The sequence below is a fragment of the Pleurodeles waltl genome, chromosome 1_1 (assembly GCF_031143425.1).
Source record: "Pleurodeles waltl isolate 20211129_DDA chromosome 1_1, aPleWal1.hap1.20221129, whole genome shotgun sequence".
NCBI classification, from domain to species: Eukaryota; Metazoa; Chordata; class Amphibia; order Caudata; family Salamandridae; genus Pleurodeles; species Pleurodeles waltl.
Window position 1 is genome coordinate 357559124 of NC_090436.1, and position 27333 is coordinate 357586456.

At 44.1% G+C, this 27333-nt stretch overlaps 1 protein-coding gene across 1 annotated transcript in view; it reads left to right on the plus strand.

Annotated features, from left to right (window-relative positions):
- The window catches only part of CWC27 (CWC27 spliceosome associated cyclophilin), a 998568-nt gene that overhangs the window by 123894 nt on the left and 847341 nt on the right, over positions 1-27333 (plus strand). Inside the window, exon 9 of the mRNA XM_069222723.1 lies at positions 14181-14217. Within this exon, the coding sequence (XP_069078824.1) occupies positions 14181-14217 (37 nt within the window). The remainder of the gene's footprint in view (positions 1-14180; positions 14218-27333) is intronic.

Consider the following 27333-nt stretch of genomic DNA (forward strand, 5'->3'; position numbering starts at 1 on the left):
GAAATATGCTAGCAACACAAAAGAAACAGTACATACATCTAATCAGTACCTGATTACTGTGTCTAAGACCTGCAAGGTGCAACAAAATGATCTTGAAAATCTCCTGTGTTTGTCCAGTGTTTGTGTTACTGGTCTCCCCATAAGACAGATATGGATGACATGACTGATTTTATGATAGGAATACTATGAGAAAAATTCACTGAACAAGTTCTCTCAATGTCTTTTATTGTCTAAATCTGGCACTGTGCTAGGCACCATTTTACTTTGGGTGGTTAGAGCTGTGTCTTCAAGGTGAAATTCTCAACTACCGATCCAGGGCCTTTTTTTTGGCCTGGTGTAGGAAAGTACCCTCTTTATGGCATGGTTACCCCCACTTTTTGCCTGTTGTCAGTATGTTTTGACTGTGTTCACTGGGCTCCTGCTAACCAGGACCCCAGTGACTGTGCTCTGTCCCTTTAAACTTGGTTGCTTGGATCACAAACACTCCACATTTGGCATACTGGTGCCCCCTTATAAGTCCCTAGTATATGGTACCCAGGTACCCAGGGCATTGGGGCACCAGGGGTCCCCCATGGGCTGCAGCATGTATTATGCCACCCATGGGGAGCCCATGCAAAGTGTATCTACAGGCCTGCCATTGCAGCCTACGTGAAAGGGTGTATGCACCCTTTTCACTTCAGGTCACTGCACCAGGTCACAATAAGTCACCTCTGTGGTAAGACCGCTTAGTTGAGAGGGCAGGGTGCAGGTACCTGTGTGTGAGGGCACCGCTGCATGAGCAGAGGTGCTCCCACGAACTCCAGCTCCATTTTCCTGGACTTCGTGAGTGTGGGGATGCCATTTTACGCATGTACTGGACATAGGTCACTACCTATGTCCAGCTACATAATGGTAACTCCGAACCTGGCATGTTTGGTATCAAACATGTCAGAATCATATCCCAATCCTGTTGCTAGAATTGGTTGTATGATTCCATGCACTCTGGGGGCTTCTTAGAGGACCCCAGCATAGCTCCTACCAGCTTTCTGGGGTTTTCCAGGCAGGCCATGATGCTGCCACCCAGCAGATGGGTTTCTGCCCTCCTGCTGCTTGAACAGCTCATGCCCAGGAAGGCAGAACAAATGATTTCCTTTCAGAGAGGGATGCAACAATCTCTTCCTTTGGAAATAGGTGTTACATGACTTGGAAGGGGTAGCCTCCCCAAGCCACTGGTATGCTTTGAAGGGCACATTTGGTGCCCTCCTTGCATAAACCAGACTTCACCGGTTCAGGGACCTCCAGTCCCTGCTTTGGCACGAAACTGGACAATGGAAAGGGCACTGACCGCTCCCCTATCCATCACCACCACAGGGGTGGTGCCCAGAGCTCCTCCAGATGGCCCCTTGATCCTGCCATCATGAAACCAAGGTGGGCAGAGGTCTCTGGGAGCATCTGAGTGGCCAGGTCAGGCAGGTGATGTCAGAGCCCCCTCCTGATAGGTGGGCACCTGGCTAGGTGACTAATCCCACTTCAGAGTTGTTTTGTTAGATAATAATATTGCATGTCTCCTAGATAAGCCTTGGCTGCTCAACCACAGCTACCTCTAGGGGGCCTGGCTTCTAGACACTGCCTACACTTAACTAATAAGGGGATACCTGGACCTGGCATTAGGTGACAATACCATAGGTATTCACCACGCACCAGGCCAGCTTCCTAAACCTGAGTGAAGCCATTCAAAAGGAACTTCACATCCTTTTGAAAAGGGAGCAGTGCTCTTTACACATGAAACTAATAATGCTATTACTTATTGTTGATCAGGTTTACTGTTAGTTTGCTAGCTCTTGGTCCTGCCCTTGTACAGGGCCTTAGGTTGTAGACCTCCCTGAGGCCTGTGCCCCCGAGTTGTGATTGCTCTCTTTTCTTATTTTTCGTGCTTGGTAGCCTGGTTTTATATTATGTTGGTTCATTCTTTATTTATTTTTTTATGATGCCATACAAAGGTGGATGTAAATATCGAGTAGATGGTGCAAGTCATGTGGCACCTTCTTTGCATTTTAGGAGTTTTTGACCACACATGGTGAAGGGTAATGAGATGGAAATATTCCTTTAATACTTCTGAATCCTAATTTAAATTCTTAACCTGCAATAGTCAGGGCAACAATACCCTGCTAACGAGGCAACATATTCCACCCTTCTTATGTTGACACATAGCAGGGGTAGTGTTTATCCAGAAATGCCACCTTTTCCCATTTATAAGTGTCAAAATTATAAAAGAGGGAATGGAGGTGGTGTCAAGGAGTGCTTTACACTTTCTTCCCCCTGGGCCCAATTGGGTGTTGACTTTGATTAACTTAGCCTTCCAAAGAACACATTGCACCTTGGGTCAATATGTTTGTTAGACCTGGCAGCTCTCGGTATCGTTTCCCTGTACTTTTTGCTTCTGACCTCCTGTGTTTGGACCATATGCTGTAATTCTTTTTGGCTGGTTTTGATACTCTGGGCACGTTACCACTGCTAACCAGTGCTAAAGTGCAAGTGCTCTCTGTCTAAGACACATTTGTAATTGGTTTTCCTTAATTGGCACATTCGATTTACTTGTAAGTCCCTAGTAAAGTGCCATATGTGTGCCCAGGGCCTGTAAATCAAATGCTACTAGTGGACCTGCAGCACTGATTGTGACACCCACATGAGTAGCCCAATAAACATGTCTCAGCCCTGCCACTGCAGTGCTTGTGTGGGCAGTCTTGCCCTGCCAATTCGACCTGGCAAGTGTACCCACTTTCCAGGCCCTAACCTTCCCTTTTACTACATGTGAGTCACCCATAAGGTAGGCCCTAGGTAGCACCACATGCAGGGTGCATTGTATTTAAAAGGTAGGACATGTACTGGTGTGTTTTACGTGTCCTGATAATGAAATACTGCCAAATTATTTTTTCACCATTGCAAGGCCTATCTCTCTCATAGTTTAACAGGGGGCTGTCTTTAAATATCTTTTAAGTGCAGCTTCCCCTTGGGAGCAGATAGAGATTTGGAGTATGGGGTCTCTGAACTCACAATTTAAAAATACATCTTTTTCTACAGTTGGTTTTGAGATTGTCTGAAAATGCCACTTTTAGGAAGTGGGCATTTTCTTGCTTAACCATTCTGTGCCCCTGTCTGCTTGTGTAATCCATGCTTGGGTCAGGCTAACTGTTTGGCTGTTTGTGAATCCCTACTAGACAGTGACACAAAGGTAGCTGGGAAGTGTCCTGCCTATCCTGATGAGTCTCATGGCCTAGAGTGAGGAGCTGGCACGTACACCTAAAAGGGCTGTGCCTGTCCTCACACAATAGAGACTCCAACCCCCTGGAGTGTGTGTAGGGGCGCAGGCCTGGGCAAGGCAAGAACTTGTGAACAACAGAGACTTTCCTTTGAAGTTTGCCTACTTCAAAGGCAGAAATAAGTAAAAGTAGTGGACCCAAAACCCCTGATTTTCAGATCACTTCTGGACCAAGAGGAACCTCTGCCAATGAGAAGAGCTTGATGCTTGAGGTGAAGCTGCCATTTTGCCTATTGCTTTGCTGTGCTGGGCTGCTTCTGCCTAATAAGAAAAGGACTGGACTTTGCTTTCTGCAATCCTACTGATGAAGTATCTCAAAGGGTTTGTACTGAGCTTGCCTCTCGTTAAGAAGTCTCAGGGACAGCAAAGACTTCACTTGCCAGTCTCTGGGTCTACCTGCTGTGGATCCTAGCTCAACCGGTGGTACCTTCTCCAGTCTCTGGGCCCCTGGGAGCAAAAGCTGTTGGAAACACAAAATAACCAGTGCACCGACTTTGGAGGACACCCAGACCACTGCTGCTTGAGCTCACGACAGCGCCTGCAACTAAAGTCGTGGGTCCATCTGGAGTGCGATGACCCCACCAACATCACAGGCTTGATGCCGCTGCAGCCCCGCTGACATCCTGTGACTTTGTGAGTCCCAAGTGCGTGTCACCGACATGCATGACACTCGACTCCACTGCAGCACCTGCAGCCCCGTGGCATGGCCGCGACCCTGTGAGGTGACCCCACCTCATCTTGACCCGCTGTAAGGAACCGACGCTTCGCACCAATGCCACATCACCTCCTATGTTCCGCAGTACGGAACCAACACCGCACCGGATCCTGCAATGCCTCACCTCCCTGACTCTGTGCACCGGCTTGTTTCATCGTTACACAAGGTACTGTCCCTGGGGGTCTGTGCGACTCTATGACCGGCGCCATTGGCGTTGGATTGTTGGGAATGATTCCCTCATGACGCCGTGATAACCCCAAATCGAAGCATTTGTTTTTCTAAGCACTATATTAAAGTTTAATCTTTGAAAATGCATCACTTTGCTTGTGTATGTTGGATTTTTGTCGCTTTTGTTTTGTTTTACTCAGATACATATTGGTTATCTTTCTAAACCGGTGTTGATTGATTTTGTAGTGTTTTCACTGGGTTACTGTGTGTGCTTGCAGAAATACTTTATACATTGCCTCTGAGATAAGCCTGACTGCTTGTGCCAAGCTACCAAGGGGATGAGCAGGAGTTTTCTGAGCTGTGTAGCTCCCTTACGCTGACTAGAGTTAGGGTCCCTACTTGGACAGGGTGTAAACTGACTGCCAACCAGAGACCCCATTTATAACAGTGTTCTACAAGTTAGTTGACTGTGTAACATGAGACTCTGTCTCGTGGTTGTATATGGCTGCAATGCCAATGACCCTTCTTTGTGTGGCTATGTTGGGACCAAATTTTTCTTGTTTCTGTTTTTTTTTTCATTGGATTTGTGGGAGAAGACTTCCTTTAGGCTATGGAGTGGTCCCTGCATAGTTCTTACCTGACCCATCACCTACCCTCCTGTGTCCTTTGTTGAAATCTGTTTCTAAGGGCAGTTTGGTTTTGCACAGTTTGAAAGGGCAAGAGGAGGAATTCACTGAAGCAGGGAGAAAAACAAATGAGATGAAAGAAGGAGTACAGTTTCCAAAAAGAAACATCCCAGGAGAATTAGGTGGACACTCCGAAACAGGCAATGGGGGAAGTTTGTAGGAAGAAGCAATTGACTGAAAAGAAAAACAGACAGCCATTATAATTGAGTAAGCAAGTGTGGCACGGGAGGGGCGATAGAGACAAAGAAGTCTCAAGGGTTGGATGGGAGCTTCCGCTATATAAAAATCTAATAAGTAATTGATTAGCTTCTAAATGCCCTTTTTTGCATATAATTTACTTGGGTAAGCTGAAAATTGAATTGTATTTATCATATTTGTCCAGTTCAAATGAAAGTGCACTGATTCATCCCCATAAGTACTAAGATGGTTTAGACAAGAAATCCTTGTGATTTCAAATTAATTTGTACATGAGCAAGTGCCAGATACCACCAACATCCCGTGTATCACTCTCACTGCTGTGTGCGATTAGAGCAGGAGTTTCTAATCATATCTATACTGAGAGCCGCGTCTGCTCTAGTAAAAGCATCCTACTAACCAGTGGCGGCTGGCAACTCTGAGAGAGGTGGGGCAGGCAAATGGATGGGGATTGGGTGCATTCACGAGAGCTAGATGCAAGGTGCCTACGAAATAAAATAAAAAAGAACTTACCTTGCTTGTTGCAGCCTGCACAACGACACGTCCTCCTGCTCCAGTCCTCTTCTGCTCTCCTCGAGGCTCCAGTCAACTCCCTTAACCAATCTTTGTGCTGTTCTCATGCTGCTAACCAGCATGAGAGCAGTGCCAGGATTGGATAGAGTGGACTCTCTCAGCACTCCTAAGATCACTGGTAGGCCGTGCTTTCTTTAACCCAGCTGTCTAACACAGCTGGGTTAGAGAGGTTTAAAATGTGCATGTCTGTCTGGCCATCGTAAGACTACTGGCCAAAGACATAGGTGCACTTTAAACATAAAATGCTCTGCCCATCACTGCTCTGTGCTGCTGCCAGTCAGCAGTGGCCCCACCCCCGTCCTGACGCTTGGCTCGTGTCAGGGTTATTGAAAAATAAAATGGTAATAAATGAACTTTATTACCATTTTATTTTTCATGTCTGGGGGCCATTTAGTTAGTGAGGGCGACTCTCTTCCACCTTAATGGAGGAGCCGCCCCTGCTACTCTCAGTACAGTTTTATCTCACCACATCTGTTATCTCAGGAATAGTGACAACCAAAACATTCCAGTTAGGGTTACCATTAGATAGGTCATTAAAAGAGTTAGCAATATGAAATGCCTCACTTACTAATGAAATAAAAGCTGAAGCAGCACACGCCCTCTGGCACAAATGACATAACCACAGCAACAAGTCTCCCATTCTCAGCTTGAGCTACCATTCAACTATCCGCCTTAAATATGTTTTTGAATGCAACCATTTTATCATTTTCTGAAAATAAACACACTTTCTTTTTCAGTACCTCGTCCATTAGGGGAAAACAAACTAAATTTCTCAAATATCTTCTCTGAAAGAACCATGTTTTCCTCCAAAGTACTGGTTTTCATTTTAAGTAAAAATGCAGTCCCCAAACATCAGCTTATCATTTTCATCACGTACTCACATGTACAAACACTTCCCAATGACAGAATCTGATTTAAATGACCAAACTTCACAATCAAATGCCATGGATGCTTGCATTAGCACGAAAGGATGCCCCTAGTATGACAGTAATGCTCATCTTTATATCATAGGCACCACTGTGCAAGTGGACATCATAACAGCCAGGATCTTCACACTATGTTACTCATGGCCGTTATTATGCCAGTAGTGAACACAATTAGGTCCATCATACTCACTATATAGCAATAATGGCTGCCAGTGAGTATGAAAATTATTATGCCACGACCACTACTGTGCAAGGAAAGGACAGAAGTGAGCCAGAGATTAATTCCGTGTGATAGGGAGTCATGTCTACATTTGGTGGTCGTTGATACCAGGCAAAGCTACTTGGGGGCAACAATGTTCATCAGGGAGACACACACACAGACAGACACACAAATAAATGTACACACATATATAGATGCATGCACAGTGAGAATGAAGTGAATCACATCTCCAGATCTTCACCTCATCTCCACAGCTTCTGGGCTGATCATGTATTCAGTTCACACCCTTTGCCTTTGCCTCCTGCCTGCCCACATTAAGGTGGCCCTGCTGTGACTCCTGCTCTGGCTTTCTTCTATCCTGCTTCATTGTTCACTCACATTGTGTGACTGGTAGAGAGGGGCCTGCAACATGCCCAATCACTTTGCGACTTTGACTATCTGTATTCACTCTCAATCTAGAAGATTGCAGGCATTGTAGTCCAACTCGGTGTGTGTTCACATGAGACTCTGCCATTGGTTCGGCTGGCTGCCACTCTATGATTTTTTAGATGAGCAGTGCGGTCTTCAATGTGGATAAACCTTCTGATTGTGTACTGGGCTGAGCTTCACTTTAGATAGTGTCCAGGGTGTTGTCAAGCTACCAGTAGCTCTGGAGCTACTCATTGAATACCCATGGATTAGAGAGGCTCAGATTGAGTTCTTCTGTGTTCACTTTCTGCTAAAGAGGTACTGAGTTGATAGAGTGTAAATTGCACTTGATTCGCACATGCTCCAGGTTCCACATATGTGCCTGTCATAATGTGCATGAATATCTCAGTACTTAGGAGTTGATACTACCTCTGAAGATGCTCCAAGGGCATCAGTCCAGTTCGACCTTACACATCTCACAGTGCATTATTACAAATTAATGTTTACATTTTGAATCCTTTCAGTTGTTTCTGTTCCTTAACCTGTTCTAAAGTCCATAGGGGCATGCATTTGGTCAGTGTGTTTACCTAGCCCACGACCGCTTTTGTTGTCTGCCATGTCTTTGTTACTGTTTGTGTGTAGCCTGGTAGGGTTTCTTGCTTTTATCTAGCATAAAGTGTGGATATGTCTCCCTGGTCGATTGTGTTATCCACACTAAGCAAATGCTTATCCTGTATTAAACAAGCCAGTTCATTGACTAACAGTAGTTGTAATGCCCAGTAGCATATTTTTAACATCTGGTAGGGCTTTCTCCCCATCAAATACCCACCCTTCCTTCCCAGATCAATGTCTGAGTAGAAAGTCACAGAGTGCCCCCATCCCAAATCAGAAGTCATATTGTTCTCCTCAAGCATTTCATTTTTTTCTGTGACCCAGTAGGGTGTATTCTGAAGGATGTAGAGGAATCACAGGAGTGGTAACATCTTGGATAAAGCTGCTCAGGCAGCACCTCGCTAGTGGACAGAGCACATATTTGTTCTAGTTAGCCCTAAAACCAGAGACATTTCCAAACATCTGGTAATCTCCACTAGCCTCGGTTTGGAGATGTAGAGAAAATCTTCATCAAAGAGCAAGATTCGTCATCCTACCCTCATGCCCCAAACCAGTGCATCTCTAGGATTCAGCACGCCAGTGGCTATAGTACTAGGGCAAATAACATTGGTCCCAGAGGCGCCCTTACCTGGTGCCCCACCCTGATCTATTGGGATTGAATAGTATTCCATTGACCTTAACCATGGCTAATTGTAGATTCATCGGAGCTCAGAAAAGTATTTGTGAGGAATCTCATTTCGTCAAGAGCTGCAAACATATATTGCCATTTAATTGAATTACAAGCCTTGACCTCAACCAAGGACACAACAAGTTCTCCAATATTTTCAGTACGTGCCATACAACTATTTAGACATCTCATGTTCAGACTGGTAATCTGACTCCTGATTGATCAAGATGGATGAGGCTTTTTATCACTTTTTTTTAAAGTGATTGCCGGTATTTCAGACTCTACATTTAACAAAGATACAGCTCTGCATGATGATCATTACATTTTAGACTTTCTCTGCTTAGATATAGCCAGCAATGTAGCCACCTGAATGTAATATGGTAGTTGAGTTGTTCTCACTAGCAGTGTTTAACATTACTAGCAGATGAGTTGTCAATTTGCTAACTAACTTCTTACATAGCTCCAGTTGTAGACCATTTGGTCCAGGAGCTGTCCTCACCTACAACTGAGATATTGCTTTCCCCACCTCTTTAATTGTTTGTTCTGCTTGTGATATTTCCCTCTACTCTGTCACAAGTTGGGGGGGAGAGGGGATCCTATACTATTCTCCCTATTTTATAATCTGCATTATGTGGGAGGAGTATATTGAAAGGAAATATTCAGCAAAAGTATGTGCAATATCCACATTGCTCATGGCCAGACCTCCTCCTTTGGTATTAGTCTCTAACCCAACTTGTCTATTGTGTTAATCTCTTTTACCTAACCAAACCGGTAGCTTACCTGTCTTATTTATAACTTCATATAATCTTTTCTGGTCTGCTAAGCATGGATTTCTTGCCTCATTGTACATCCATGTTTGATATTCATGTTGCCTTTGAGCTAATCAAGGTTACACTGCTGGGCCATTGGATTGTACATAGTCTGCTTCTAATTCGATAATTTCCTCTAATACTTGTGCTGCTTCTTGTAACATTTTCTTTTGAATGGTGGAAGTGCAGGAGAGTACCTGTCCCTGTATTAGGGTTTTGTTTGCCCCTGATAATGTAACCTCTGATTCAACCTTTTCGTAGTTTTCTTTGAAATAGATCTCCATGGTCGGATGTAATTTACCAACCAGGGATCTGGCCTTCATTACCCGTGTGTGTAACAGCTAACTCTTAAGTGGCAGTGGGATACAGGGAATCTACTCCATTTGTATGCAGGATTTATTAGAAATTGGCAGGGCCAAAAACCTAGCATTACAATATCTAGTTATATATTTGATGTGTGTGATAATATAGTCAATCCTACAAAACTTGTTGTGGACTCATTTAGTAGTATGTATACTGCCAATCGCTACAATATTGTTTCTTCCATGTGTCAACCGGGCCCAAAGGTGAGAGGAATGTCTGTACACAGGGTATTTCGATTTTGAGTTTTTGTTTGAGATCTATCCATATGTCCTTTTAACACTATATTGAAGTTACCCATTGTTATTGCCGAAACCCCAGGTAGCTGCACCAGGAGGGGGCAAATTTATTAATCATGGATGTTTGCGATTTAGGTGGAAGATGGCGCTTATCCAGCCTGAATGTATAGGGAAAATACAAAAGCCAGCACAAACAACTGCAGCCCACATCAGTGAAGGAATTCATTTGGATGAATAATGTTCTAAATCAGATATTATGATTTAGTTTAATAGTCTTACTTATGAAGATGATGATATTCCACTGTTATGTACTGATCTTCAAGGTGTAACTTAGACATCATGGCAACCTCTGCATTCCCCCGTACTAATTTCAGCCAGAGTGCTTTGGCAAGACTTTCAGTGATATTGTTGTGGTTTTAAAAGATCCTGATGTAAGAGCTGTCTCCAGCAATCTTTTTTGTTGGTTCCTCGTCAGTATTCAAGTAGGGGTGGAAGAGAATTTATCAGGAAGAAAATTGGAGGTTGATGATGTTGACAGTGATGGATGTCCTCCAAAGTCCGCATCTTCCAATCTGGTTGAAGAGGTGGACGAGGAGAACACTATGGATGCAGAGTTAAGTCTGCTGCCATAAGATACCTGCTTAGAAATTACATGATAGTTGAATTTTTACCTTGCCTTCAGAATCTTCTGTATTTTTTGGCATATTACGTATTTAACTTCACTTTATTTTTATTAAGGTTTATGCATAAGTTGCTGTTACATTTTATACTTGTATTAAGAAAAGAGATGAGTCTTATAAATAAATACATATGTATAATTATGTCTATCCTTATTCCTTCCCCACTCTCGTTATGTAGGTTACCTTCCTGTTAAACACCCCATGTTTGCTCTAGAGCCGTTTACTTCCAGTATGTTATGCACCTTAGAGTCCATTCTGATGGTTGGAGTGTCAGCTGAACTGGGATGTGGATTAAATGAGATTCCTGTTCTGTATAACTTTAACAACCATGCAAAAGATAAGTTGCCTGAATTGTCTTCAATAGGTACAAATGATAACCGCTATGTAGGAAATTAGATTACTGTTTCAGGAGGGTGAAACTTATTCAAGCAGCGTCCACAATGCTTGTCAGGGTGAAACACAAGCAAACTCCAAATTAACTAGTGCTTAATCCTTTTATAGGTTGACACAAAAGCAATCAGGCTTAACTTAGAGGCAATGTGTAAAGTATTTATGCAGCACTTCTAACAGTAATGAAGTGAAAACACAACACAATAAAAATCCCACACCCATTAAGACAAATAGAGTAAAAACGTAATTAATTATTTGAGACCATATCTACAAAAATGCAGTCAGTAGAATCGAAACAAATGCAATTTTAAAGATGTAAGTGAAAATAGTGCCAAAAAGCACAAAGCGCCAACTGTGGTTATCTGGTCAAGCTGAACCCAGACAAAGTCACAAGTTCAGGCTGATCGTGATGGAGCGCAGGCCGGATACAGGGAAAAGGTTAGCTCAGCTGAGCAAAGTACCTTAAATCCTGGTTGTGGAGCATTGCAAGATCCCATGTCAAGTATGCGTCATACAGTGTCACTTCTGAGGGGCTGTGGGCTGTAAAGCGAAATCCTGCATTTGGTGATGCATTGCACAGTGGCAGTTCTGAGGAGTCTGTTGATGGGACTTGTGATGGGAGGTCCTGTGTTGTCGTCGAAGATGCAGTCGAATAAGGCTTGCGATGCAAAGTCCTGCATCTGGGATGTTTTGGGCAGCGGCAGTTCCAAGAACCTACAGGCTGCGATTTGATGTCCTCTGAGGGGAATGCGTTGTGCAGCAGCAGTACTGTGAGGCTGTGATTCTGCCCAAGAGACCACAACAGGGCTGTCAGAGCACCTTCAGGTGCACTTCTGAGGGTCCAGGACTGGGTGGTACCACATGGGAGGGGTTGGATTCACATCAGTTAGAGTCCAGGGGCTGGATTCAAGGTAGTTGGAGCCTTTTCTGTGCCTGGGGCTCTGATCAGGAGGCCAGCCATCTAGCCTTTGGAGTCACTCCGGGGAACCTGGTTTCAAGATGTAGGTCCAATCCTCACTCAAGCAGCAGTGTAGCAGTCCTTCTTGCAGAGCAGCACAGCAGTCCTTCTGAGTCTTCTACAGGCCCAGAGGTGTACTGAAGAGTTAGGTCTTAGGGTCTGATATTTAAGCCTGGTGCCAGCTTTGATTTGTAGGAGAAGGCTCTGGAGGGTTCCACCTCCAGAGGTGCTTGAAATTTTATGTCATACTGCCCTGGCCCCAGACAAAAGACTAGTGTAAAATCCTTTGTTAGTGTGTTCAGTCAGAAACTTTGTGATGTGCTAATGGGATAGGTGACAGTTCCACCTCCCTCTCAAATCAGAGATAGCCCGACTGCCAACACCTATTCCCGCTTTGTCACACTGTTTGGGAGCAGTACACAAAGACCAACTGCCTGCTACATCAAGTCATGTGACCAAGGATACAGGCTACAGGCAACACATTTTTAGGGCAAGAAAGTGCCAACTTTCTAAAAGTGGATTTTTCAGGATTGTGACTTAAAATCCAACTTTACTCTTAAAGAGAGATTTACATTAGAATTCTTTAGATATCAAACCCGACTTTCCTATCTGCAATCAAATGAAAGTTATTGAATGTTCACCCAAATGAAAGTTATTAAATGTATTGTGCACCCAAATGAAAGTTATTACATGTAATGCTATCCTGTTGAGATGTAGGCCTTGCAGTAGTGAAAAAGAAATGTAAGAGTTTTTCACTACCAGGAGAGTTAAAAGTACATGTCTAACTTTTTAATATACTGCACCCTGCCCTATGGGCTGTTTAGGGCATACTCTAGAGGTGACTTATATGCATTCAAAAGGAAGGTTTTGACCTGGCAAAAGGTTTATTTTGCCAGGTCGAAATGGCAGTATAAAACTGCACACGTGTGCTGAAATGGCAGGCCCGAGGCATTTTTTTAAGGCTCCTTAATCAGGTGGCACAATAAGTGCTGCAGGCCCACTAGTAGCATTTAATTTACAGGCCCTGGGTACAAGTAGTACCTCTGTACTAGAGACCTACAAGTAAATTAAATGTGCCAATTGGGTGTAAGCCAATTTTATCATGTTTAAAGAAGAGAGAACAAGCACTTTAGCACTGGTTAGCAATCCTAAAGTGCTAAGTCCTAAAGCCACCAAAACAGGAGGATGGAAGGCAAGTAGTTGGTGGAAAAGCTTTTCCCCATCAAGGATTTCAGGTCCAACAAGCTTTTCAAAGAAGTCTTTTTGTTGGTAATTGACTTGATCCACAGAATAAGAATGCCTGATTCACAGTAAAGGAACTTAATTATTTCAGAATAATTATTTTGAAATTCAAGTGATATGTCCAAACAACTTGGAACCACTTACCAATGTCTTAGCTTTATGTGATGTTGCATTATTTTGCTGAATAGTCATCCAAACCTTCCTTTGCAAGGAATGTAAAGGGCAGTTTTCAGTAGCAGACATAGGGCACGTTGTATTTAGGTAGTCACTAATGAGCTACCTTAGTAGTAGATTTTCATTGTAGAATATTTACTGATAGATTTATTCTGCATTATTCTTTATGAGTAACTTTTACTTTAGCACATGTATTTTTAAACCTGCAAGAACGTTCCTTCAGATTTTGTGTGGCTCAACCGGGTTTAAGAGCTGTACTCAGGCGTATGAGCAATCTTTCCTCATCACCACGTTATCTCAAGAATGCAACTGATGTGTGTATACAGCACGAAGTGTATACTATAGATAATATCTAAAATTCAGTATCTTCGAGTACTGCCTAGTATAGGGTACCACCAGACTGACATCAGTTCAGAGAGTTGTGTAAATATATTTAATGATGTTTCTTTTATGAAGAAATACTTATGAATGTCTTTAGTTTGAGCATTGGAGGGTTGTTCTTTTAGAAGTATTGACTGATGCTCATTTTTGTGCTAGACCTTTTAATAAACATGAGGCAAATAAAGATTCAGCTTTGTGGAACTGTGTATTCAACCTACCGGCTAATAATTTAATCAGAAAAAAATGATGAGATTTTACAAGACTGATACCTGTTAGCATAACATGATCACACGTTAACTCCATCTGTGAAATTAATTTGAATAGAATGAGATCATATTTGCATTTTAATGACTTTAAAACTAAGGCAACACTGGCCATTGTGAAAGCTAGTAGGTAGGGCATATGCATTGCTGATACACCTACAGTTTATGCTGCATTAGTACCTAGCTATTAATAGTTTGTCTTTCCTCTTTCTTTAGCAACAAAGGTCACAAAAATGAAGGGCCACCAGATGAAGTGAGTAATTGGTATTGTTCTTTTATTTGAACTAGTATATTAGTAATAGTGTATGTCACAAGAATGTAACTTTCTCAATGACCAAACATTAGATTAGTTTGGTTAGGCCTTTTAAGCTCAACATTCATTTCTAGTCCTCTTCTAGTTCATGTGCTTCATCAGACTCTTTGTGTGCCATTTTCCTGTCCCCACTATGCTCAAAAGTAGTTTGTGACTTATCACTCTAATAATTTTATAATTTTTGTACATATCCCCAAATATAACAGTATATGGCGTTTGATGATTTTCAAGTAAATATGAAATGTTTTCTATGACTGAATTATTATTATAAAAGTTGTTTTTGGTTCATGGTGTTTTTATTTGCTTGCATGCATGATATCTGAATATAGGTTTACCTTATTAATGTTTGCCCTTTTCTAATGTACAACAAAATGATGTAAAAAAAACAGTTACTGCGGCTAATGACATGCACAGTCTGTAAATACATTTTCTCACTAACTCATGCAAGTATAACTTCTCACACTGTGGCATTATATCCGTTGAGGATCCCCTAGAATTTCAAACAATGCTTAGTTCAAATAGACGAAAAACAGGGCTGAACTGTTGAAACAAAAGCAGCCATTGCACAAATGCTCAAACCAGCCCTCTTCCTTCCTCTCCTTGCTCTCTCTCTCTCTTCCCATGTATCCAGTGTCTCTCGCTCTCCTTTTCTCACCCCTATACCTCTCTGATTGCTCTCTCTCCATCCCCTCTTTCTCTTTCTTTTTTTCCCTTTCTTTTTTTTTCTCTTATCATCCCATATACCTGTTGTAATTAATCACAGGAGCTGGGAAAATAAACCAAGACACCAGCAGCGGCCCTAGGCATTTAAAACCAGCCTTGGAGGGCTCCAGCCCACCAGGAAAATGCCTGGTTGAATAAAAGGCCACTTTGGCTCTTATGATGAATGGCTAAAAAAATAATTTTGAAGGAACTCAAGTTCTTGTTAGTGGTGGGAGCCCCCTCCTCTGGTCTGATCACTTCTGGTCTTGTGACTTAGACATATTTCCAGCCCCCACATAATTGGTTAAAAGTCTGTTATGAAGAACGATTCTAAATGTAATGGTGATACCCTAGTTTCAGTAGTGATCTCTGCCTGTTCTTTTCAGCTTCATAAAATGACATATAGTATAACTTACTCCTGAAGGTAAAAAAGTTATGGTATCTTCCCTGGTAAGATCACATTTAGTCTATGGCTTCACCTTGTCTTCTCACTGAATCACAAGTCTGAGTTGAAGGCCTTTGCATCATACATAAATGCCTACATGTACAGCTCATTATTTCTTAGAGCCAGTATCTGAAAGTATATTCCTACCATCACTTAGCTCACCTCCAGATTCCAGAGAAGTAGTTTGCTTTCGCACAGTCTCATATGAAGGTCACTAGTTTTTTGTAGTTGAAGCCCAATTGTGGACAAATTTTCCCTTGAAGTTGAAATTCATCTTTCTCATATTGATTTCAGAAAAATGTAAAAACTTTGTCCAAGACGTGTAGCTGTAGGTAAATATGCTGTGCATAATTCTACCATCTAGTATTGGGCTTGGATGTGTGCAAGTTGTTTTTGTTGGAAAAAAGTCTTCCGAGTCATGAGGTACTGTGGCCCCATCGCTGGGAATGTGCATGGTCATCCACGCAATTGTTAGATTGTTTTCTTCTGCCATCGCATTCAGATGTGTGCCCATGTGCTCCAGGTCAACACTGTTGTGCTGCACTCTTCTTGGTTCATACCTGTTTTCCAGTGATATTGTTATTGACCTCGGTCCTGTTTCTGACTCTTCAGTTCAGTTTAATGACTCCAGGTTTGTTGGGGCGACGCTTCTTGACCGCAGCCTCGTGTGAACCTTTATCCTTTGGGCCCTTAATTCGACCCTGAAGCGTCACCATGCCCCACCATGTCCACTGAGTAATGGAATGGATGTCTTTTCGTTACTGCCCTCAGTGTCATGCTATGTACCCTTGCACTGATCTCCACCATGTCTGTAATCTGTGCCTCTTCCCTGAAAACGACAAGGCCAGCTGCAAGGCTTGCTGCTTATTCAGGTCCAAGAAGACTTTACGTGACTGTCGGGCCCAATATCCCTAAATGTCTCGAAGGAGCACAGACGATAAACCAAACCTCTTTAGCCCCAAAGATATCCAAGAACAACATCTTGCACAGGCATTGATTGCGAACAAAGGGACCACCTTCCCTGATAACAGCTGTGGCTCAAAACTTGAGATGCAACATCTACCCCCTATTCAACCAGCCATTAGTACTGTGTCCCCACCACCTTGCCATCGACCACAGCAGACCACCACAAAGGGTTGACTACTCATTCAAGGACGATCGATACAGATTGCTGGGCCACCACTGCTTTCGGCCATGGTCAACACCGACTTTCATCTTTGGGAACACCTAGCTTGGCACTAAAGAAGCCATCTGAGCCACCTGCTTCGGAGGTGTGTCGAGCTTCAGAGTAGAAAACACAGACCATTCTCAGCACCGAAACATGCCCTAGCAGAGCCTAGATCTTCGGAACCGAAAACAGTGGCATCTGAGCAGAGAACATCAGCACCCAGCAGAACCACCAACGGTCGCACTCTCTCTGCAAGCCCTGCTTCAAACCCTGCAGGAGGAAATATACACTTGGCAGAAGCATATGACAGGCTGGATAATTAATTGACCTCCACAAACTGGTGCTCATCCTTCCAAGAGGAAGCTGTCTTTTGAAGAGGCTTTGGACTTGCCAACTCCTCCTAAACAGAGAAAAAAGACAGATAAGGCCACAAGTCCTTTACATACTAGCCCACCGCCCCAGCCAGCTGCACACCACCTGCTTCTCCAGCTGACCCTATGCCATATTCACTGGACGGGTCAAGCCATCCGTGTATGGGGGGATAGGACGATGGGGAAACTTTTGATAGCCCACCACAGGATAATTACACAGAATCAGCAGCGGATACAGACCCTGAATTGTACCCATCAGAAGCATCCCCCCCAGATGACACTACTACCTATCATGACCTAATTGGTAGGGCTGGCACCTTCCACAAGGTACAACTACACAAAGAGCCCCTAGAGGAAGACTCCAACTTTGAGACACTTTCCTTTACACAGCATTCCGCCCAATACCTACCGATGCTAATGGGTATGCTCACAACCCTGATATATTCAATGACACTGTAAGAACTATGGGTTTAACACCAAGGGTAGACAAAAAATAGAAAAGCTTCCCCTAATGATCTGCTATACATAGAGGTCAACTTCCACCAGACTCTTTAGTGGTAGCAACTGCACACAAAAGAGCCATTTCTGAAACATCTGATGAAGCCCCTCCACTATATAAAGAGAGCAAAAGAATAGATGTTGCAGGAGAGAAAGGGTTGGGCCACAATCGGCCAATCATTAGCTTTTCGATAATCCCATCAGCCTTCTATCCAGGTATGATAGAGTCCATTGGGATGAAATGGAGGAACTCATTCAATACCTGCCAGAAGAACACAAAAAAACTGAAAAATATCCTCTGAGGAAAGATTGCTATCCAACACAACTATAGGTGCCCTTGACACAGCAGTTACTGCTGCTCCGGGGATAGACTTGAGTGTCTTGCTGCGAAAACATGCTTGGCTTCGGTCTCTGGTTTTAAACTGGATGTTCAGCAGAATCTTCCTGCCCTTCCATTTGATGGGGAACATTTGTTTTGCCCTCAAGTAGATACTTTATTAGAAAAATTAAAAAAGACACTGAGGCAGTGAAAGCCATGGATGAACTCCAAACACCCTCCTATTGTGGCTCTTTTCGCCACTCCTTCTTCCGTGGAGGGCCCAAAACATCCTCTCCTGAGACCTCCACATCATAGGGACAACAGCAAAGTTAACCCATCTCCCCTAGAGGCTACGAACGGGGTTCATAAAGGGATAACAACAATACCTGTCGGTGGTCGTTTACAAGGGTTTCTTCCCACTTGGTGGAACATCACCTCCGACCAACATGGTTATTGTCTGGCGCTCACTAGCACACCTCCCAACATTTCACCTGGTAGAAACAGACTCTCCCCATAATACCAAAAATTGCTTCGGGAAGAGGTACAAACACTCCTCAAAAAAGGAGTGGTAGAACCTGTTCCTCTCCACCAATAGAGCACGGAAGTCTACTCGCTGTACTTCTTATTCACCCAAAGGATGGGTCCTGGAGTCCAATGTTGGATATCATCCTCTAAACTAGTACATTCTCTCAAAGCACTTCAACAAGGTTACTCTTCGGGATGTCAACTCATTATTACAACAAGGCGACCTCATGGCCGCACTCAACCTCAAAGACACCTACTTCCGTATTTCTATTTGCCCAGCACATTGCCAGTATCTCAGGTTTGTAACAAAGAACTAGCATTGCCAATTTAAAGTGCTCCCCTTCTTCACTCAAAGTCTTCACCAAATGTCTTGCAGTAGTATACAACTCTTTCCATATCTTGACAGCTAACTCATCAAAAGTGTGACTTGTCAACATTGTTACAAACACACTCTGAGTGTTTATTCATTGACTATAAACAACTGAGGAAAGATTATAGGAAGGCTGTTTATGACGACTATCAGACCTATATCAGTCAGTTTTAGGCTAAACTTTCAACCACAAGCAAAAATTCAAACTCCACGAAATTTTGGTCCCTTATTAATAACATAAATAGTAATCAAATGGGCACAGGCGTTGCTGGCATTTTAGAAGGAACGTGGGCGTCTTACTTGACCACCCATTTTTCCAACAGCGAGCAGGATGGGAAATTGATGGATGAGGGCGCCCATAGTCCTACTCCTGCTTCGTTTAAAACGTGTCCCTCATTCACATGGTCTCTAATCCCCTTGCAGGGAGTAAGGGAGTCCTTCCAATTACGCCTCCCCCATATTATCTCGAGGGCTAAGCAATTTGGAGCCCCCGGTCCTAATGGTCTTCAACAGGCATTATTCAAACAGGACCCTCTCCTTTGGGCCAATCATTTTGCACATTTGTTCGAACATTGCCTCTTAACTTCAACAATACCGGAGCCCTGGCGTGGTGCCATCCTTCATCCCTTATATGAAAAACGGCTCAAGGTCAGATCCTGCCAATTTTAGGATGATAGCCCTGCTGGACAACGAGGCTAAGTTCTATGCTAGCCTCTTGCTGCAGGATCTTCGTGCCTGGGTTGAATCGAAGGCCTTAATTCCTATAGTCCAAACGGGGTTCTCTGCTGGCTCAGGCACTTCAACCAATTTACTAGCACTTTCTATTTTGATTGACAGGGCGATCTCGTCAGGCTTGATATTGAATTGCTGTTTTGTGGACTTCGAGGCAGCATTCGATCGGATCCCCCGGAGTGCTCTTTGGGCCAAATTACAAAGCTGGGGTATCCCCCCAGTACTCTTGGGTGCTATTATAGAACTTCATACTAACACCTGGGTCCGTATTAAGCTTGGTGACGGGTGCTCCCTACCCAGGAGAATTCCTACCACCCGTGGTGTGAAACAGGGTTGTGTACTTGCTCCTCTTCTTTTTAACTGTTTATTGCAGATTTGTTAACATCTCTGGACGCCGTCAACTCTCATCCCCCCAAGATTGGTGGCCTCAGGCTTAGTCATCTGCTTTATGCCGATTATCTTGTTTGTTCAGCTGTACTAAGATCGGTCTTCAAAGGTTGCTTAACCAACTTGAGACGTACACCTCCGCAAACCAACTAGAAGTTAACCTGTTTAAATCTAAAGTGGTCCCCTTTGGGAGGAAAAAACATTTGGGTTTCAACTGGTACTATAAGAACCGTAAACTTGTCTCCGACCAGTCCCACAAATATCTGGGGGTACATTTTGACTCCCGGGGTAGTTTTGTTAAACATAAGAAGGAAATTGAACTTAAAGCTGAGGCCTTGCAGGTGGCCTTTTCCAAATTAGCTAAAGTTTTAAAGGGGCCGTCCCTTCTTCCCCTAATGGAAGTCATTAGAGCAAAGATCACCCCTTCTGTGGTCAAGAAATTCTGTTGGGTAAAGGCTCTTGCCTATTAAATAGGTTGGTTAATAAAATCTGTAAGAGAGTCTTTCATGTTCTGCACCTGGCTTCACCCGCGCATGTATGGTTGGAGTTCGGGCTTCCGGATTTGGTGGCAGTCGACGCGGGTGCCTTCTTGAAGCTGTGTTATAAACTGCGTCAGGCCTCTGACGGCCACCTGGAGGCAGTCCTGTGGCAAGAAATTAGTGAGTTGAAACCGAAGTGCACCTATTCCCAATTTTTGGTTGAATGTAAACGGCGATTGGATGCCGGTGATCTTTGGGAAAGCAATCCCCCCTACTCCTTGTTTAAATCAGAGACTAAAAGGCTTATTCAACTGTATTCTTATCACTCTGACTGTTCCATTCTTGCCCATCGGAAGCATGCCTGGGCAGTAATTGGCTTAAAGCCAGGTATGTCCTCCAGTTTTTTCTCTTGTACATATAGGTTTTGGTTAAAAAAGGCCTTTTTGGCCCTAAGGATGGGTGATTGGTAAAACATCTGCCCCAATGGCAGCTACTCCCTGGGGACAGTGTGACATGTAGAGGCTGCAGCAACACGGAGGAAAACCATTGACCATGTAGTTTGCCTGTGTCCAGCTCTATTAAAGGAGCGTAGACTCTTGCTCCGGAGCCAATGGAACGAATTGGGAATCTGGTCCTGTCGACAGGCTATTATTCAGTCTCTGGACCCAGGCAATCCAATGTTAAATGTGTTACTGACCAAATTTACCAAAATAGCTTGATCTAAATTTAATGGCACTGCGAGCAATGAACACGTTTGGTTGGAATTCTTCCATGCTCTTGCCATTTTGCCCGTTATTGGTTAGGATGAGGAGCTCTAACAGTTATGACGATGTTTAGTGCAATTACTACCTTATGCAACATGCACTTTAGGGCTGTGTCCTATGTATATTGCCTTGTGTTTTATGTGGGGCTCCGGGTCGGGTGGTTTGTATTCTATTGTTTTATTCCTTTTAAGGAGAAATGTATTTTAATATGTCGCATGCGTAATTTATGGTGTGCTTTTAGTTTAAACCCAGTCTCTGAGGGTATTTTACTATTTTTGATTGTTTTTTGCCTTGCTTATTTGTATTGGATTTTATTATCTGTACAATAAACTACTACTACTACTACTACTACCACCACACTCAGGTCACCATAACCTACTTGTAGGAAAATGGCTCCCTGTTGCAGTTACCCCTCCCCCACTTTTTTGCCTGATATTAATGCTGACTTGACTGAAGTGTGCTGGGACCCTGCTAACCAGGCCCCAGCACCAGTGTTCTTTCACTAAAAATGTACCATTGTTGCCACAACTGGCACACCCTTGGCACACAGATAAGTCCCTTGTAAAAGGTACGAGTGGTACCAAGGGCCCTGTGACCAGGGAAGGTCTCTAAGGGCTCAGCATGTGTTGTGCCATCCTAAGGGACCCCTCACCTAACACATGCACACTACCATAACAGAGTGGGGAGAAAAAGGCAAAGTAGACATGGCATCCCCCTCAGGATGCCATGCACCCAAAATACTACCTGTGGCATAGGTAAGTCACCCCTCTAGCAGGCCTTACAGCCCTAAGGCAGGGTGCACTATACCACAGGTGAGGGCATAGCTGCATGAGCAATATGCCCCTACAGTGCCTAAGTCCATTCTTAGACATTGTAAGTACAGTGTGGCCATATTAAGTATATGGTCTGGGAGTTTGTCAAAACGAACTCCACAGCTCCATAATGGCTACACTGAATACTGGGAGGTTTGGTATCAAACTTCTCAGAATAATAAACCCACACTGATGCCAGTGCTGGATTGATTAAAAAATGCACACAGAGGGCATCTTAGAAGATGTCCCCTGTATTTTACCCAATCCTTCAGTGCAGGACTGACTGGTCTGTGCCAGCCTGCCACTGAGACGAGTTTCTGTCCCCCTGGGGTGAGAGCCTTTGTGCTCTCTGAGGCCAGAAACAAAGTCTGCACTGGGTGGAGGTGCTTAACACCTCCCCCCTGCAGGAACTGTAACACCTAGCAGTGAGCCTCAAAGGCTCAGACTTTGTGTTACAATGCCGCAGGGCACTCTAGCTAGTGGAGATGCCCGCTCCCTGGACACAGCCCCCACTTTTGGCGGCAAGTCCAGAGGAGATAATGAGAAAATGAAGGAGGAGTCACCTACCAGTCAGGACAGCCCCTAAGGTGTCCTGAGCTGATGTGACCCCTGCCTTAAGAAATCCTCCATCTTGCTTTGGAGGATTCCCCCAGTAGGAATAGGGATGTGCCCCCCTCCACTCAGGGAGGAGGCACAAGGAGGGTGTAGCTACCCTTAAGGACAGTAGCCATTGGCAACTGCCCCCCAGACCTAAACACACCCCTAAATTTAGTATTTAGGGGCCCCTCTGAACCCTGGAAATCAGATTCCTGCAACCTGAAGAAAGAAGGACTGCTGACCTGAAGGCCTCGCAGATCCGATGGAGACACCAATTGACTTGGCCCCAGCCCTACCGGCCTGTCTCCAAACTCAAAGAACCTGCACAGCAACGCATCCGACGGGGACCAGCGACCTCTGAGGACTGCCCTGAACCTAAAGGACCAAGAAACTCCCGAGAACAGCGGCACTGTTCAGAACCTGCAACAAAGAAGCAACTTTTAAAGAGACTCTCCCTTCCCGCGGGAAGCGTGAGACTTCACACTCTGCACCCGACGCCCCCGGCTCGAGTTCAGGAGAACCAACACTGCAGAGAGGACTCCCAGGCGACTCCAACGACGTGGACACCTTGAGATGACCCCCTTGCACCCCCACAGCGACGCCTGCAGAGAGGATCCAGAGGCTCCCCCTGACCACGAATGCCTGGGAACAAGGAACCCGACACCTGGACCAAGCACTGCACCTGCAGCCCCCAGGACCGAGAGGAACCACCTACCAGTGCAGAAGTGACCAGCAGGCGGCCCTCACCCTAGCCCAGTCGGTGGCTGGCCCGAGAAGCTCCCCTGTGCCCTGCCTGCATCGCCAGAGTGACCCCCGGATCCCTCCATTGCTTTCAATAGCAAACCCGATGCCTACTTTGTCCACTGCACCCGACCGCCCCTGTGCCGCTGAAGGTGTGTTTTGAGGGCTTGTGTGTGCCCCCCCACCCCCCCAAGTGCTCTACAAAATTCCCCTGGTCTGCTCCCCGAGGACGCAGGTACTTACCTGTAAGCAGACTAGGACCGGAGCACCCCTGTTCTTCATATGTGTTTTGGGCCCTCCTTTGACCTCTGCACCTGACGGGCCTTGTGTTGCTGGTGCTGTGGCTTTGGGGTTGCCTTGAACCCCCAACGGTGGACTGCCTATGCCCAGGAGACGGACTGTGTAAGTGTTTTACTTACCTGAGAAACCTAACCAAACTTACCTCCCCCAGGAACTGTTGATTTTTGCACTGTGTCCACTTTTAAAATAGCTTATTGCCATTTTAACCAAAACTGTGTGTACTACTGTTTTAAATCAAAGATCTATACTTACCTGTGTGAAATAACTTGGATTTTATGTACTTACCTCAAATTTGAATCTTGTGGTTCTAAAAATAAATTAGGAAAATAAATTTTTCTATATAAAAACAATTGGCCTGGAGTTAAGTCTTTGAGTGTGTGTTACTCATTTATTGCCTGTGTGTGTATAACAAATGCTTAACACTACCCTGTGATAAGCCTACTGTTCGACCACACTACCACAAAATAGAGCATTAGTATTATCTAATTTTACCACTATCAACCTCTAAGGGAAACCCTTGGACTCAGTCCACACTCTCTCTGACTTTGAGATAGTATATACAGAGCCAACTTCCTACACTACTGCACAAACTAGGCTTCATAATCAGTGCCTAAAAATCCCACCTCCAACCCCTTCAGATCCAACCTTATCTGGGAGCTATTCTCAACTCAGAACTAGGAATAGCTTGCCTGAATACTGCCGGGCTGCAATCACTCATTCCCCAATTTCAACCAGGTCAACCGGTGACAGTCAGGACAGTCATGCGCCTCCTCGATGAGGTCTTCATGTATTGCCATAGTACCTTATACCAGATTAAACATGCATTAGTTACAGGAGTGTATACGCACCAATGGACTCAAGCAATTGGAAGGTCTAGTGTTGATCGGCCGTCCAGCTTGCTACTCTGCAATGGGGGAACGCCATCAACCTGTGGCCATAACAACGAATATCTCCCTTACAGAAGTGGAGTGCATACGCAAGATCTAACTGTCCAGAGCCACTGGACATTATGGGGGTTATTACAACTTTGGAGGAGGTGTTAATCCGTCCCAAATGTGACGGATATACCACCAGCCGTATTACGAGTTCCATAGGATATAATGGACTCGTAATACGGCTGGTGGTATATCCGTCACTTTACCGTCACTTTTGGGACGGATTAACACCTCCTCCAAAGTTGTAATAACCCCCCATATCAGGAACATCTGCATATAAATCACCTAGAGCTACTAACTGGCCACCTAGCGTTGAAAGCTTTCCTTCCTAACCTAATTGGCAAGGAAGTCCTCATCAAAACGGACAACAAGACAGCCATGTGTCATCTCCAGATCCCCTCAACTCTCTCATTTAGCCCAGACTATTTGGAGGTGGGCTCTCCAAAACAACATTCATCTGTTAGTGGGGTACCTACTGGGACTGGACAGCAGCTTTGCAGATCCCCTCAGTAGGAGGCGCCAGCAAGTCCAAGAGTGGAAACTTCAACTGCAAGTCCTCCTCCAATGCTTCCAGCATTGGAGACGACCACACATAGACCTCTTTGCCACAGCAGAAAACGAATAATTCCCAAACTTGGCCTCCAGGTTGCCACACCTACACTCCAAGGGCAACACACTATGAATGAGTTAGTTAAGGATATTTGCTTGCGCTTTTCCACCTCTCCCGCTGCTTTAGTTTGTAGTTCGCAAACTTCAACAGACATCTCTCAACCTCATCCTGGTGGCTCCCACATGAGCATAACATCCATGGTTCACCACACTCCTTGAACTCCCCGTAGTTCCCCACGAAACACACCCCAACAGGTAGGACCTTCTCATGCAGAACCATGGAGAAATCAGCACCACTACCCCAGTTCTCTCAATCTTGCATTCTGGCTCAGAAGTCTTAGAATTTGATTACCTCATTCTCCCACAGGAATGTATGGGCATTCTCGAAGAGGTGCGCAGGCCTACTACTCGGGCCTGTTACGCTGTTAAGAGGAAAAGATTTGCTCACTATTGCCACTCCAAACACATTGATCCCTTAGCACACAAGGTACAAGACATTGTCTGCTATTTATCATTTGCACACCTCTTGTTTGGCCTTTATAGCCATAAGATTACACCTAACAGTAGTCGCCTCATATCTACAAAATTGGCAACACACTTACCTGTTTAGAATTCCGGTCATCAAAGCCTTCTTGGGAGGTCTTAAAAGAGTTATTCTCCTCGGGTGCCACCGGCTCTAACATGGAATCTAACAAAACTAATGGTCTGTCCATTTGCGCCCCTCCCCTCCTGCTCCCTCCAGTTTCTGTTCTGGAAGTTAAACTTCCTAGTCGCTATCACTTCGCTTAGACATGTCAGTGAGCTTCAGGCACTAACCTTGGAAGAGCCCTTCTTTCAAATACACAGGGGCAATGTTGCACTTCTCATCAATCCCAAATTTCTACCAAGGGTGATCTCACAATTCCACCTAAATGAATCTATTGAGTTTCCTGTTTTTTTTTTTTCCTTAACCTGATTGAGTTGCAAAAAGGCTCTACACCCATAAGATGGTGAAACAAGCAAGCTCTCATGTATTACATTGACAGGACTAAAACATTCTGAAAGACACAACAACTTTTTGTTGCTTTCTTTAAACCTCACAAGGGAAGGGCCATTTCTAAATTGGACATTGCAAGATGGATTGTTAAATGCATTCAAACATGCTATGCCACAGCTAAAAGAACATTACCCATTTCTCCTAGAGCCCACTCATAAAAAGGGGTTCAATGGCCTTCCTAGAAAACATCCCGATATCTGACAAATGTAAAACAGCTACATGGTCTACACAACATACCTTTACAAAACATTAGTGTGCAGATGTACTAGCTCATTAACAAGCCAATGTGGGTCAAGTAGTCCTACGTACACTATTTTCACACAGCTGTAACTCCCACAGGCTTGCCACCGCTTATGGAGGACGACTGCTGTACAGTCTATGCACAGCATGTGTATCTACATGCCTCGAACAAAAAATGTTACATACCCAATAATCATCTGTTCGTGGCATTTAGTGCTGTAGATTCACATGCGCCGAGCCTCCTACACGGACGCCAATGATTGTTACAGTGATTTTCACTATTTTTTAACAAACTCCTCTGCCCTACACTTTGCTTCACGCGTCATCCTTACTCTCCATGTGGTAAAACAGGGTAACAATGGAGTGCATTACCTGTGAGGAGCGAACTCACAGTACTTTGTGACTCGAAAGACTTTCTTCAAAGAAAAACAACTTGCACCCATCCAAGCTCAATACTAGATTGCAGGATTATGCACAGCATGTGAGTATACATGCCAGGAACAGATGCTTACTGGGTAAATAACATTTCCTTTTCTCCTCAGTAAATGTTATTGGTGTGAGTCTTTCTATGAAAACATTTTTAGTAGCGTGAAGGGATCGCAAGATATAGTGAGCCACCTATAAGAGTTTTTTAACATTAACAAAGACAAATCTCACGTCTGTAGATTGACATTGTATAATAATCCCAGGTTTTATTGTTTGAAGAGGAACTCTGTGATTTCAGTCGACACTGTGGCAGTCAGCAATGGGCCATGCCCATGAACTGTAAATTTTGACTTAATGAAAGATGCACTCAATTATTGCTCTCCTAAGGGGTAGTATTAGGTAATTGCAAGCTTTATAGCAAATTAAAAGATAATTAAATACCTTTTTGTTAGCTCTTAAAATGCTAGGTAGTTACTATCTTTTCACATTTGTGATCCTATGTGTGCTAATATTTTACTTATTGTAATGCAGGAGACTTTCATCTTTTACCGCTCTAGTTAGTGGCAAACAAAGACAAAAATATAATTATGTTTGTCTGTG